A 12,324-nucleotide genomic window follows, 5' to 3' on the forward strand; every position below is an offset into this window, starting at 1 on the left:
TACTGTCCATAATTTTATCTCATTCCAAGGAGTTATTTCATGACATTTTGTTTTAAATGTTGTCTTCCCAGGTATCTTTAACAAGTGAAGTCTGTCTTCCATTTTATAAATTACTCTTTTATACAAATATCTGTTTCTTGTTGCTTTAAATTTTAAAAGTAATTTGATCAGAATGAATATTCTAATCAGCTTTTTGAGCAGTAATTTAATAGATTTGTATAATTTTTAATATCTCTAAAATGGAATATTTGAAATTGTTTATGAATTCTAAATTTTCTAATAATAAATTTTAATAAATTATATTCTATTGAATATGTTAAAATTTGATGTACAACAAATTACCGAGTTCTAATTATGTCAGACACTGTTGTAAGCATTAGGGAGAAAGCAGTGAAGACAACAAACAAAATTCTGTGACGTCATGGAGTTTTCATTCTGGTGTGGGGACACAAACCACAAGTAGAAAAGTAAATGGCAGGCAAAGAGTTTAGGCAATACCACAAATGTCTCCTGATGCCAGCTGGAACTGCTGGGCAAAGGTCTGAAAGACTGTACTGTCTAGCATTTAGGTATCCAGGAGGGGGTGATTTGTCCAGACACAGTTGGACATACTGGATTATCCTCTTAGAAAGGGATCATTCTGCTGCCATTCACACATATTGGAACTCCAGAGGATGCCCATCTGTAACAGTGGGCGCTTTTGCAGCTATGAGAATGGCTGCTAATGAAAAATATCCTGCAACTAGACACCAGCTGTGGTGATAGCACTTAGAGACCTTATGAGAATTGAAAGTTGTACACTGCTTCTTGTGCTGAAAATTTTGGAGCCATTGGTCTCCGCTAGCTTTTGCAGTTATCTTAGAGAGCTCTATCACGGCACCATTCAGTGGACGAATTTGTCTTTCTTAAGTCTGGCCCTCAACTCAGGAGGCTAATTAAACAAACTTTTCTATCAGTGACATGAATTAATGGGTATATCTATGAGAAAAATTAGAAGAAAGAGAGAATTGTTCATTCATTGACTTCTTTCACAAATTTCTTGGGGTTGGATATGTTTATTCTTAACCAATCAGGGTTTGTCATCTTCCTGTGGAATGAACCAAATTATTTCTCCTTTCTCCCAAGTAATACACTTTGTAAGTTCTCAAGAGTCACTATGCTGTCATTGCAAGGAACTTTCAGGGACGGAGGAATCACTGTAGAATCACTCAATGCAAAATTAGTGAACACATTCTTACCCATCCAGGTTGTTTAGGGATAGCAGTAGTCACAATGAGCAAAACCAACTGTCTTAGTCCTTTCAGGCTGCCATGATGGAATACCATGAACTGGGTGACTTATAAGCAAAAGAAATTTATTTCTCACAGCTCTGGAGGCTAGGAGGTCCATCATCAAGGTACTGCAAATTTGGTGTCTGGTGAGGGGTCTGCTTCCAGATTTGTAGACAGTGGTCTTCTCACTGTGTCCTCATATGACAGAAGGTCTGAAAAGCTTTCTGAGGTCTCTTTTATAAGGGTAGTAATCCTATTCATGAGGGGTCTGCCCTCATGACCTAATCACCTCCCAAAGGCCCTTCTTCCTAATGCCATGGACTTGGGGGTGAGGATTTCAATATGAATTGTGGGGGACACAAATGTTCAGACCACAACACCAACTATCATATCATATCGGTGTACTTACCCTGGACTCAGAGGAACAGCAGTCACAGTCTAGACAAAGAAGTCTCTTGGACTTCAGTGTCCCCAGTGGGAGGCCTCTCCAGAGAAACTCCTTATCCTAATCTACCTGATCACTTTCTTGACTACAGGAGGTGCTCTGCTATTACTGTGCCTTGAATTATGTGCCAGTGAATATCTTACGTCCATTATGGTTTATGTATCAGCACATAATATCTATTTGGTTTTTATGTTTTTGAGTTTCATTGTTCATTATTATCATTTGTTTTATACAATCAACGTTCATATAAACAGATAACATAGATATAATAATAGAGTTGTAGTGGATATACTAAGGCTTTAGAGAGGAGGAAGCATTTGAGGTAACACATGAAGATCAGAGAAACAGGGAAGGATATCCTGACCATGTGCCATGGAAGAATAAAAGGGCATAGTATGTATGGGCAATGGTTAGAAGTTTTGTATGCCTGGGAGTGAGTAAGAATCAAAGGCTACAACTTGGGAGAGGACTGTTAAAACAGGTAACTCAGAATCATGTAGGGCATTTCCTGCCCTAAAGGTGGAATCACAGCAGGGTACAAGTGACTTACTCACATTCATAATTTTAAAATCTCTTTTAATGACTTTTTATTTTTATATTTACTGAAATTAATAATAACGATTATATCTTCTTTCATTTTTGTGTCTTTAAGTAGTTTCCTTCCATTAATCATCTGATTTTATCCTAATAATCTTGAGTGGCATAGATCTGAAATATTATAGTATTCTAATTGCTAGAGATAGGGAAACTGAGATATGGAGAGCTTACATGATTTACTCACAGCCACATGGCCATGCTTCCAGTGATGCAGACTTCTGATTTTTATTGCATACACTTGTTGGATTTTATATGTGTGCTTTCTGTCTATTTTCCTCTCAAATACTATTGTGGTTTTTGTTTCTATTTATTTATTTATTTATTTTTTCTCTGTAGGACTTGGCCTTTACCCTGGAAGAGAGACAGCAATTGAACATTCATGGATTGTTGCCACCTTCCTTCATCAGTCAGGAGATTCAGGTCCTTAGAATACTAAAAAATTTTGAGCGTCTGAAGTCTGACTTTGACAGGTAACACATTGCTCAAGGTGGTTTTTATATTTCTATTAGGCAGTTGTCTAGTTTATTTTTTATTGGCTGAGAAAATGAAAACATTTAATGATTTGGAAAAGGTAGTCAACTTTGAGGAGAATTTGCCTGTAAATACAATGATGTTCTAAAAAAAGTTTACTCTCTCTAGGAACATTTAAATAAAATAAAATTTTGTTTTCTAAACTGTATGCTCAGAGAGACCATGTTACTCTTATGATAAAATTGTTACTGTAAAAGTAAATTATCAGGAAATACCATCCTAAAGGAAACAAAATAGGTTAAAGTGGCTTTTGGTCAGACTTTAAGTATATTGTAGGTGAAAGCACACATTTCCAGCCTCCAGACTTTTTCTAACATGGTTGCGAATTTAGGTCACTTACTTTCTGTAGTATTCAGTATAGGATTCAGTTTCTATATTTGCACAAAGATGAAGATAATATTTTCCCCTACTTTTGGGATTAGATAGCCTTAGGTTGAAATTCTGGCTGTATCTCACTAGCAGTAGATCCTTGAGCAAACCACTATAGCCTCTGCGATGGCCACTTAACTGCTTTGCTCTCTGCTTTTGACGTCACTCTTTCTTACTAAGGTACTAAACCTTTGTAGCCCTAGTTTTTCTTCATCCGTGGATTAGAGAGAACAATAGTTATTTGAAAACATTGTTGTGAGGGTTAAAAGAGATAGCCAATTCAGTGTCAAGTAAGTATGGGTATTAATCAGGGTTCTCCAAAGAAACAGAGCTGATAGGATGTGTGTGTGCATGTATGTGTGTGTATAATTGAAAATATAAATATAAATGGAAAAAGAGAGAGAGAAAGAAAGAGAGAGGGAGGGAGGGAGGGAAGAAGAAAGCTTGTTAAATCCAAAATCTTCAGGTAGGTTGTCAGCCTGAAGATTGAAGGAAGAATTGCAGTTGAGCCCAAAGGCATTGTGGTGGCAAAATTCATTTTTGCTGGAAAGGAGGTCAGTCTGTGCTATTAAGGCCTTCAACTGTTTGGAGGAGGCCCACCTACATTTTGGAGTGTAATCTACTTTACTTGAAGTCCACCAATTTAAATGGTAATCTCATCCAGAATCACCTATGCAGAAACATCAAGAATAGTGTTTGACCAAATGTTGATACATCATGTTTGTTATGAACTGAATGTTTGTGTCCCCCTACAAAGTTTTTTGTTGAAATCAATTCCCTGTGATGTTATTTAGAGGTGAGGACTTTGGGTGATGATTAGGTCATAAAAATGGTACCCTCGGCTGGGCACGGTGACTCACACCTGTAATCCCAGCACTTTGGGAGGCCGAGGCAGGCAGATCACTTGTGGTCAGGAGTTCAAGACCAGCCTGACCAACATGGAGAAACCCTGTCTCTACTAAAAATACAAAATTAGCTGGGCGTGGTGGCACATGCCTTTAATCCCAGCTACTTGGGAGGCTGAGACAGGAGAATTGCTTGAACTCAGGAAGCAGAGGTTGCGGTAAGCCAAGATCATGCCATTGCACTCCAGCCTGAGCAACAAGAGTGAAATTCCGTCTCAAAAAAAAAAAAAAAAAATAGCACTCTTATGAAATGGGATTAGTACCCTAAAAAGAAGAGGCCAGAGTAACAATGAAAAAGACCCCAAGATCATATGGATTCAAAACTGAATTCTACTAGAAATACAAAGAGGAGCTGGTATCATTCCTTCTGAAACCATTCCAAGCAATCAAAAAGGAGGGACTCCTCCCTAACTCATTTTATAAAACCAGCATTATCGTGATACCAAAACTGGGAAGAGGCACAACAAAAAAGAAAACTTCAGGCCAATATCCCCTATGAACAAAATGTGAAAATCCTTGATAAAATACTGGCAAACCGAATCCAGCAGCACATCAAAAAACTTACCACCACGATCAAGTCGACTTCATCCCTGGTTTGCAAGGGTGGTTCAACATATGCAAATCAATAAACATAATCCATCACATAAACAGAACCAATGACAAAAACCACGATTATCTGAATAGATACAGAAAAGCCTTTGATAAAATTCACCAACCCTTCATACTAAAAACTCAATAAACTAGGTACCGATGGAACATATCTTAAAATTATAAGAGCTGTTTATGACAAACACACAGCTAATATCATACTGAATGAGCAAAAGCTGGAAGCACTCCCTTTGAAAACTGGCATAAAACAAGGATGCCCTCTCCAACCAGTCCTATTCAACATAGTATTGGAAGTTCTGGCCAGGGCAATCAGGCCAGAGAAAGAAATAAAGGGTATTCAAACAGGAAAAGAGGAAGTCAAATTGTCTCTGTTAGCAGATGACATGATTTTATATTTAGAAAACCCCATTATCTCAGATCAAAAACTCCTTGAACTTATAAGCAACTTCAGCAAAGTCTCAGGATACCAAATCAGTGTGCAAAAATCACAAGCATTTCTTTACACGAACAATAGTCAAGCAGAGAGCCAAATCAAGAATGAACTCCCATTCACAATTGCTACAAAGAGAATAAAATATTTAGGAATACAACTAACAAGGAATGTGAAGGACCTTTTCTTGGAGAACTACAAACAACTGCTCAAGGAAATAAGAGAGGACACAAACAAACGGACAGAAATTCCATGATCATGGGTAGGAAGAATCATATCCTGAAAATGGCCATGCTGCCCAAAGTAATTTATAGATTAAATGCTATTCCCATCAAGCTACCATTTACTGTCTTCACAGAACTGGAAAAAACTACTTTAAATTTCACATGGAACCAAAAAGGTCTGGCAATCGTAAGCAAAAAGAACAAAGCTGGAGGCATCACACTATCTGACTTCAAACTTCTTTGGTTACAGTAACCAAAATGGCATGGTACAGATACCAAAACAGATATATAGACCAATGAAACAGTACAGAGACCTCAAAAATAACACCACACATCTACAACCATCTGATTTTCGACAAGCCTGACAAAAACAAACAATGGGGAAAGGATTCCCTATTTAACAAATGGTGGTGGGAAAACTGGCTAGCCATACGCAGAAAACTTAAATTGGACCCCTTCCCTATACGTTATACAAAAATTTACTCCAGATGGATTAAAGACTTCAATGTGAAACCTAAATCCATAAAAATCCTAGAAGAAAGCCTAGGCAGTACCATTCAGGACACAGGCATGGGGAAACATTTCATGACTAAAACACCAAAAGCAGTTTCAACAGAAGCCAAAATTGATAAATTGGACCTCATTAAACTAAAGAGCTTATGGTCAGCAAATGAAACTATCATCGAAGTGAATAAGCAACCTACAGAATGGGAGAAAAATTTTGCAATCTATCCATCTGACAAAGGTCTAATATCTAGAATCTACAAGAAACTTAAATTTACAAGAGAAAAAAAACCCCTTCAAAAAGTGAGCAAAGGATATGAACAGACATTTCTCAAAAGAAGACATTTATGTGGCCAACAGACATATGAAAAAAAAAAGCTTATCATCACTGGTCATTAGAGAAATGCAAATCAAAACTGCAATGAGATACCATCTCACGCCAGTTAGAATGGCGGTTATTAAAAAGTCAGGAAACAACAGATGCTGGCGAGACTGTGAAGAAATAGGAATGGTTTTACATTGTTGGTAGGAGTGTAATTAGTTCAACTAGTGTGGCAATTCCTCAAGGATCTAGAACCAGAAACACCATTTGACTCACCAATCTCATTACTGGGTATATACCGAAAGAATTATAAATCATTCTGCTATAAAGACACATGCACACATATGTTTATTGCAGCACTATTTACAGTAGCAAAGACATGGAACCAATCCAAACACCCATCAATGATAGACTGGATAAAAAAAATGTTGCACATGTATACCATGGAATACTACTCAGCCATAAAAAAGAATGAGTTCGTGTCCTTTGCAGGGACATGGATGAAGCTGGAGACCGTCATCCTCAGCAAACTAATACAGGAATGGAATACCAAGCACCACATGTGGGAACTGAACAGTGAGAATACATGGACACTGGGAGGGGAACATCACACACTGGGATCTATCACTGGGTAGGGGAAGAGAGGAGGGAGAGCCTTAGGACAAATTCCTAATGCATGCAGGGTTTAAAACCTAGATGACAGATTGATAGGCACAGCAAATCACCATGGCACATATATACCTAAAACAAACCTGCACGTTTTGCACATGCATCCCAGAACTTAAAGTAAAATAAAAAATAAAAGAGGCCTAAGAAAGCTGCCCTTTCCCTTTCCCTCATGTGAGGATGCAGTGAGAAGATACTGTCTATGTGGAATGGGTTCTTATCAGGCTCAGAGTCTGCTGCCACCTTGATCTTGAACTTCCCAGCCTACAGAACTATGAGAAATCAATTTCTGTTGTTCATAAGCTACCTAGTTTATGGTATTTTTGTTATAGCAAAGTGAATGTACTATGACACCACCCATATGCATCTCCTCAAATCATAATCTTTCAATAAAGGCAATACCAAAGTTCATACTTTCACCTAACACAACATAACTATCCTGCATAAAACCAAAAATGAACCAACCCTTTTCTCAAAAGAGGATGCCAAATCCTTGGGTGATGTTTATTCTCATCGATATTCCTTAGCTTAAACACTGTGATATAATGTTAGCAATACTTAAATACTATGATGCAGAATCAGTATATCATATTATTTGATAAGGTGATAAGGAAGAAAATTATATTTTCTGATATTTGCAAATGGATTTTTGCTTTTATGTGTATACACACATATTAATAGAAAATTAAGGAAGAAATGCTTATGACAATTAGAGTCTTTTCTTTAGTTGATCACATGGTCATAGCTAGTGTTTATAACTATCTTTTTCCATGACCCAGTCCATATCCCCTTTGCCCTCAACAAGTATCTCAGATGATTTTGATTCTTTACCTGGTGAGGGTGACTCAAACCTTCCATCCTGAAGTCTGAGCCATTAGTAATCCTGCTTGAATTGGATTGTTGTTTTCATTAGCTTTAATCACAGAGCATGGTAATATTAAGAGCTACCCTAAGGGATCTCCGCTGTTTCAGACATACTCTCTCACCTCCGCTATAGTGTAACAGTTTAGTTTCCTCTTGGTAGTCAGGATCAGTTTTTCCCAGCCAGCACAGTAACTCTTTTCTTGGCCTGCTAATTCAGGTGCCCAAAGTGCCTAGGTGGCAGTCTTAATTTCCTGTTCAGTGGGTTTATTAGTGTTTCTCTGGATGGAAACATTCTTCCCTTTGGAATAAAGACCTCTAGACAAGCAGAGCATAAAGTCACAGGGGCAGAAAGGAGAAATTTTGATAGTGTGTCGCTAGGGTTGTTAGTGAGTGGTGCCATTCTCATTTCCACTCCTTGATTCCTACACCTATGAATCCTGGCTATGAGAAAAACAGTACCATTTTTTAGTCACTGATGCAGAGCATATACAGCCTCCTGAAGAACCTTGCCTCAGCTTTGCAGGATATTGCCACTTTGCTGGTACTGTAACTGAGTCTTCAAAAGTGTGTTCCACTTTTCTGTCAAACCAGTTGCTTCAGATTTTGGGAAGCATTGTACAACTAGTGAGTTTCATGAGCATGGGCTTATTCCCGTACTTCATTTGCTATAAAGTGAGTTTCTTGATCAGAAGCAATGCTGTGTGGAATACCATGATGGTAGATAAGGCATTTATTATATCATGATGGTAGATAATGCATTTTGTAAGTCCTTGAATAGTAACTTTGGCAGGAACATTGCAGCCAGGGAAGGCATATCTAGATTTAAAGTAAGGGCCTATTCCAGAAAAAAAATACGTTGTTCTTCCCATGATGGAAGCTGTTGAGTATAATCAACTTGCCACCAGGTAGCCAGCCGGCTGATTATCCTGGAGACTGATGCCTCATTGGGGACTCAGTGTTAGTCTCTGCTGCAGATTGAACACTTAGCAGTGGCTATAATAGTCACGTTGGCCTTAGTGAGTGCAAGTTCATGTTGCTGAGCCTATATTTAACCTCTATCCCTGCCACCATGGCCACTTTGTTCATGAGCCCATTGGATGTGATGGGGTGGCTGGGCAAAGAGGCTGACTCAGTTTGTCCAGTATGTATACATTTGCTTCTTTTTAAACTCCTTCACAACCTTTCTTTCATTTGTTCCATAACATTTTCCTTTAGTTGCTGTGTCCTTTATTTTCTTTTCATGGGCCATTTTATCAGCTATCTGCTAAGAACTGGTGACCTTTATATATTTACTACAAACTGTTCCTCAATATATATTGAACATCAACTCAGTGTCAGGAACTCTTTTAGATATTGGAGTTGTATGCAGTGATCTCTGATCTTATAAAATTTACATAAATTATTAAAAATTATTATTTTGAAAGAGGGTCTCACTCTGTTGCCCAGGCTGCAGTGCACTGACATGACCATAGCTCACTGTAGCCTCAACAGCCTGGGCTCAAGCAGTTCTTTTCTGCCTCACCCTTCCAAGTAGCTAGGACTACAGGCATGCACCACCATGCCTGGCTTATTTTTAAATACAAATTATTAAATTTTGTGAATAGTAATAAAAATTTGTAAATTCCAAAATATGCCAGAAAATGATTACTGTCTTGGGGTGGGGGAAGTAAAGGTAGAATAGGGTAAAGAGGAACTGAGAATGCTGAGGGTAGGTATAGCCAGTTTGCATTGTTGAGTTGGGTGACAAGGATAGCCTCTATTGAGAAGGTGAGTTTTGAGCAGTAATCAAAGATGGTGAAGCAGTTAGCCATGAAGAAGTCTGAGGAACGGTATTTTGTGGCTGGCACGTTCAAGAATCAATAAGGAGACTTAGGTCTAGAGTAGAATGAGCTAGGGAAAGAATGGCAAATTGGGAAAGGAAGTTAGTGAGGTAATGGGTGATGGATTAAGTATGGCTTTGCAGGGTGCTAAAGGACGTCTGCTATGAGTAAAAAGGTTAGCCTTTTGAGGTTTTTGAACAGAAGAGCCACATGATCTAAACTATAGTTTCACAAAGACTGGCTGCAATGTTGAGAATAGAATGTAGTCTGGGAGAACTCTTAGGTGACTATTATAATAATCCAGGCAAGAGATGATGGTGATTTAGATCTAGGATAATAGCAATGAGGGTAGTCAGATTTTGAATATATTTTGAAAGTAAAACCAACACAATATCTTCATGTATTTCACATGAGTGTTAGAAAGCTTTCAGAGAAGACGAGTGTGTTATGCTGTCCTTGTATTGCTGTAAAGAAATACCTGAGGATGGGTAGTTTATAAAGAAAGGAAGTTTAATTGGCTCATAGTTCAGCAGGTTGTACAAACATGACACCAATATTTGCTGCCCCGGTGAGGAAGCTTACAACCATGGTGGCAGATGATTTGGGAGCAGGTGCATCACATGGCAAGAACAAGAGCAGGATAGGTGGGAAGTGCCAACTAAATTTTGCATCAACTTAGAGCAAGAACTCATCACCAAGGGATTGTGCTAAGCCATTCATGAGGGATCCACCCCTATGATCCAAATACCCAGCAGGACCCACCTCCAACACTGGAAATTACATTTCAACATGAGATATGGAGGGGTCAAACACCCAAACCATATCAAGGAGAAACCAGCAAGTAAACAGAAAAGGAATGACCAGAGAGATAGGAGGAAAACTGTGAGAATATGATACACTGGAAGTCAAGGAAAGAAAGTATATTGAGCCCTAGAGAATACCTCCTGTGTCAAATGTTCTAATAGGTAAGGTGAGGTCTGAGAATAGACCATTGATTTAGCAATGGTAATTTCCACATTGCCAAATTAATTTTATTGTGTCTAAAGTTAAACTCTTTGTCTTCCACATGTTTACTTTCTGGGTTTTGTCTAAACATTAGAATCCATGCATCTCTTACTCAGAATTCTGTGCATTTTCAGCTATTCTAGGGAATGAAAATCAGTTCAAAAAGGCTGGTAAGATTGTTGAGTAATTTTGCAAGATTCTTTTAAGTTGTACTGAGCAGTTTGAGTTTTATTCTATAAACGATTGAAGGTTACAGACAACATGAGAAGGTTTATATTTACAAAGATAACTCTGCGTCAGAAATGACTCTAGAAAGAAAATGGCCATAAGATACAGACACAAAGAAGAGTTTCTGGAATTTCCCTATCTTAGTTATTTTTAGGATGAGTGTTACATTCCCTTACTTATTTGCTGTGTGTCATTTCCCTTGGTTATTCAGTACTGCAAGTCAAAGGATGAAATCTTTCTGCTAACTTACTTACTATTAAACTAAATCTATAGTGGTGTTTTCATCTCTTTTAAAATAGGGATTAAGTCTCATCAAGTGTTAAAGAAAACTGTGCTATTTCAGCAATGATATTAATGTTTCAATGATATTAAGTTTATGGTTCTTTATTCTCTGAGATATTTAAGAATATTTCTTGACTCGGCATGGTGGCTCACACCTGTAATCCCAGCACTTTGGGAAGCCAAGGCAGGCAGAGCACTTGAGGTAAGGACTTCAAGCTCAGCCTGGCCAACATGGTGAAACCCTGTCTCTACTAAAAATACAAAAAAAGTTAGCTGGGTGTGGTGGTGTGCACCTGTAGTTCCAGCTACTCAGGAGGCTGAGGCAGGAGAATTACTTGAACCTGGGAGGCAGAGGTTACAGTGAACTAAGATCACACCACTGCACTCCAACCTGGGTGACAGAGCAAGACTCTGTCTCAAAAAAAAAAAAAAATACCTGGATGTGGTAGCAGAAGCCTATAATCATAGCTACTCAGGAGATGGGGTTTCACCATCTTGGCTCGGCTGGTCTTGAACTCCTGACCTTGTGATCCACCTGCCTCCTCTTCGCAGAGTGCTGGGATTACAGGCATGAGCCACCATGCCCAGCCATTTTTGTATTTTTAGTAGAGACAGGGCTTCACCATGTTCACCAGGCTAATCTCAGACTCCTGACTTTATGATTCGCCAGCCTCATCCTCCCAAAGTGCTGGGATTACAGGTGTGAGCCACTGCGCCCAGCTGCGACTCTGTCTTAGAAAAAAAAAGAACATTTCTTAAGTCTTTTTTAATCAGATGTTTTCTATATAACCTAAAAGTACTTTATATTTGGTTGAAAATATCTAATTAGCTTTCTAAGTAGCTATTTCACTGCTTTATGGGATATAGATCTAATTATGTCCAATTTCTACAGGTATCTTCTCTTAATGGATCTCCAAGATAGAAATGAAAAACTCTTTTATCGAGTGCTAACGTCTGACATTGAGAAATTCATGCCTATTGTTTATACTCCCACTGTGGGTCTGGCTTGCCAACAGTATAGTTTAGTGTTTCAGAAGCCAAGGTATGTCAACTTTTATTTTAAATACAACTTGTGTCTTTATTTTTGTAAGTTTTTTGCAGTAATTTAAAATTCTGTATTATTATTTTAAAGTTGACAATGAAATTGCATGTATGTATGATGTACAGCATGTTTTGAAACATGTATACATGGTGAAATGGTGGAATCAAGCTAATTAGCATATGCATTGTTTCACATTCTTATCATTTATTT

General features: G+C 38.2%; 1 protein-coding gene across 1 annotated transcript in view; it reads left to right on the forward strand.

The window, feature by feature from the left end:
• The window catches only part of ME1 (malic enzyme 1), a 196,671-nt gene that overhangs the window by 19,494 nt on the left and 164,853 nt on the right, over window positions 1-12,324 (forward strand). The window contains exons 2-3 of the mRNA XM_032275410.1: window positions 2,650-2,783; window positions 11,965-12,114. Coding sequence (XP_032131301.1) covers window positions 2,650-2,783; window positions 11,965-12,114 — 284 coding nt within the window. The remainder of the gene's footprint in view (window positions 1-2,649; window positions 2,784-11,964; window positions 12,115-12,324) is intronic.

Source organism: Sapajus apella, unplaced genomic scaffold (assembly GCF_009761245.1).
Source record: "Sapajus apella isolate SASKATOON/1434 unplaced genomic scaffold, GSC_monkey_1.0 scaffold6, whole genome shotgun sequence".
NCBI lineage: Eukaryota > Metazoa > Chordata > Mammalia > Primates > Cebidae > Sapajus > Sapajus apella.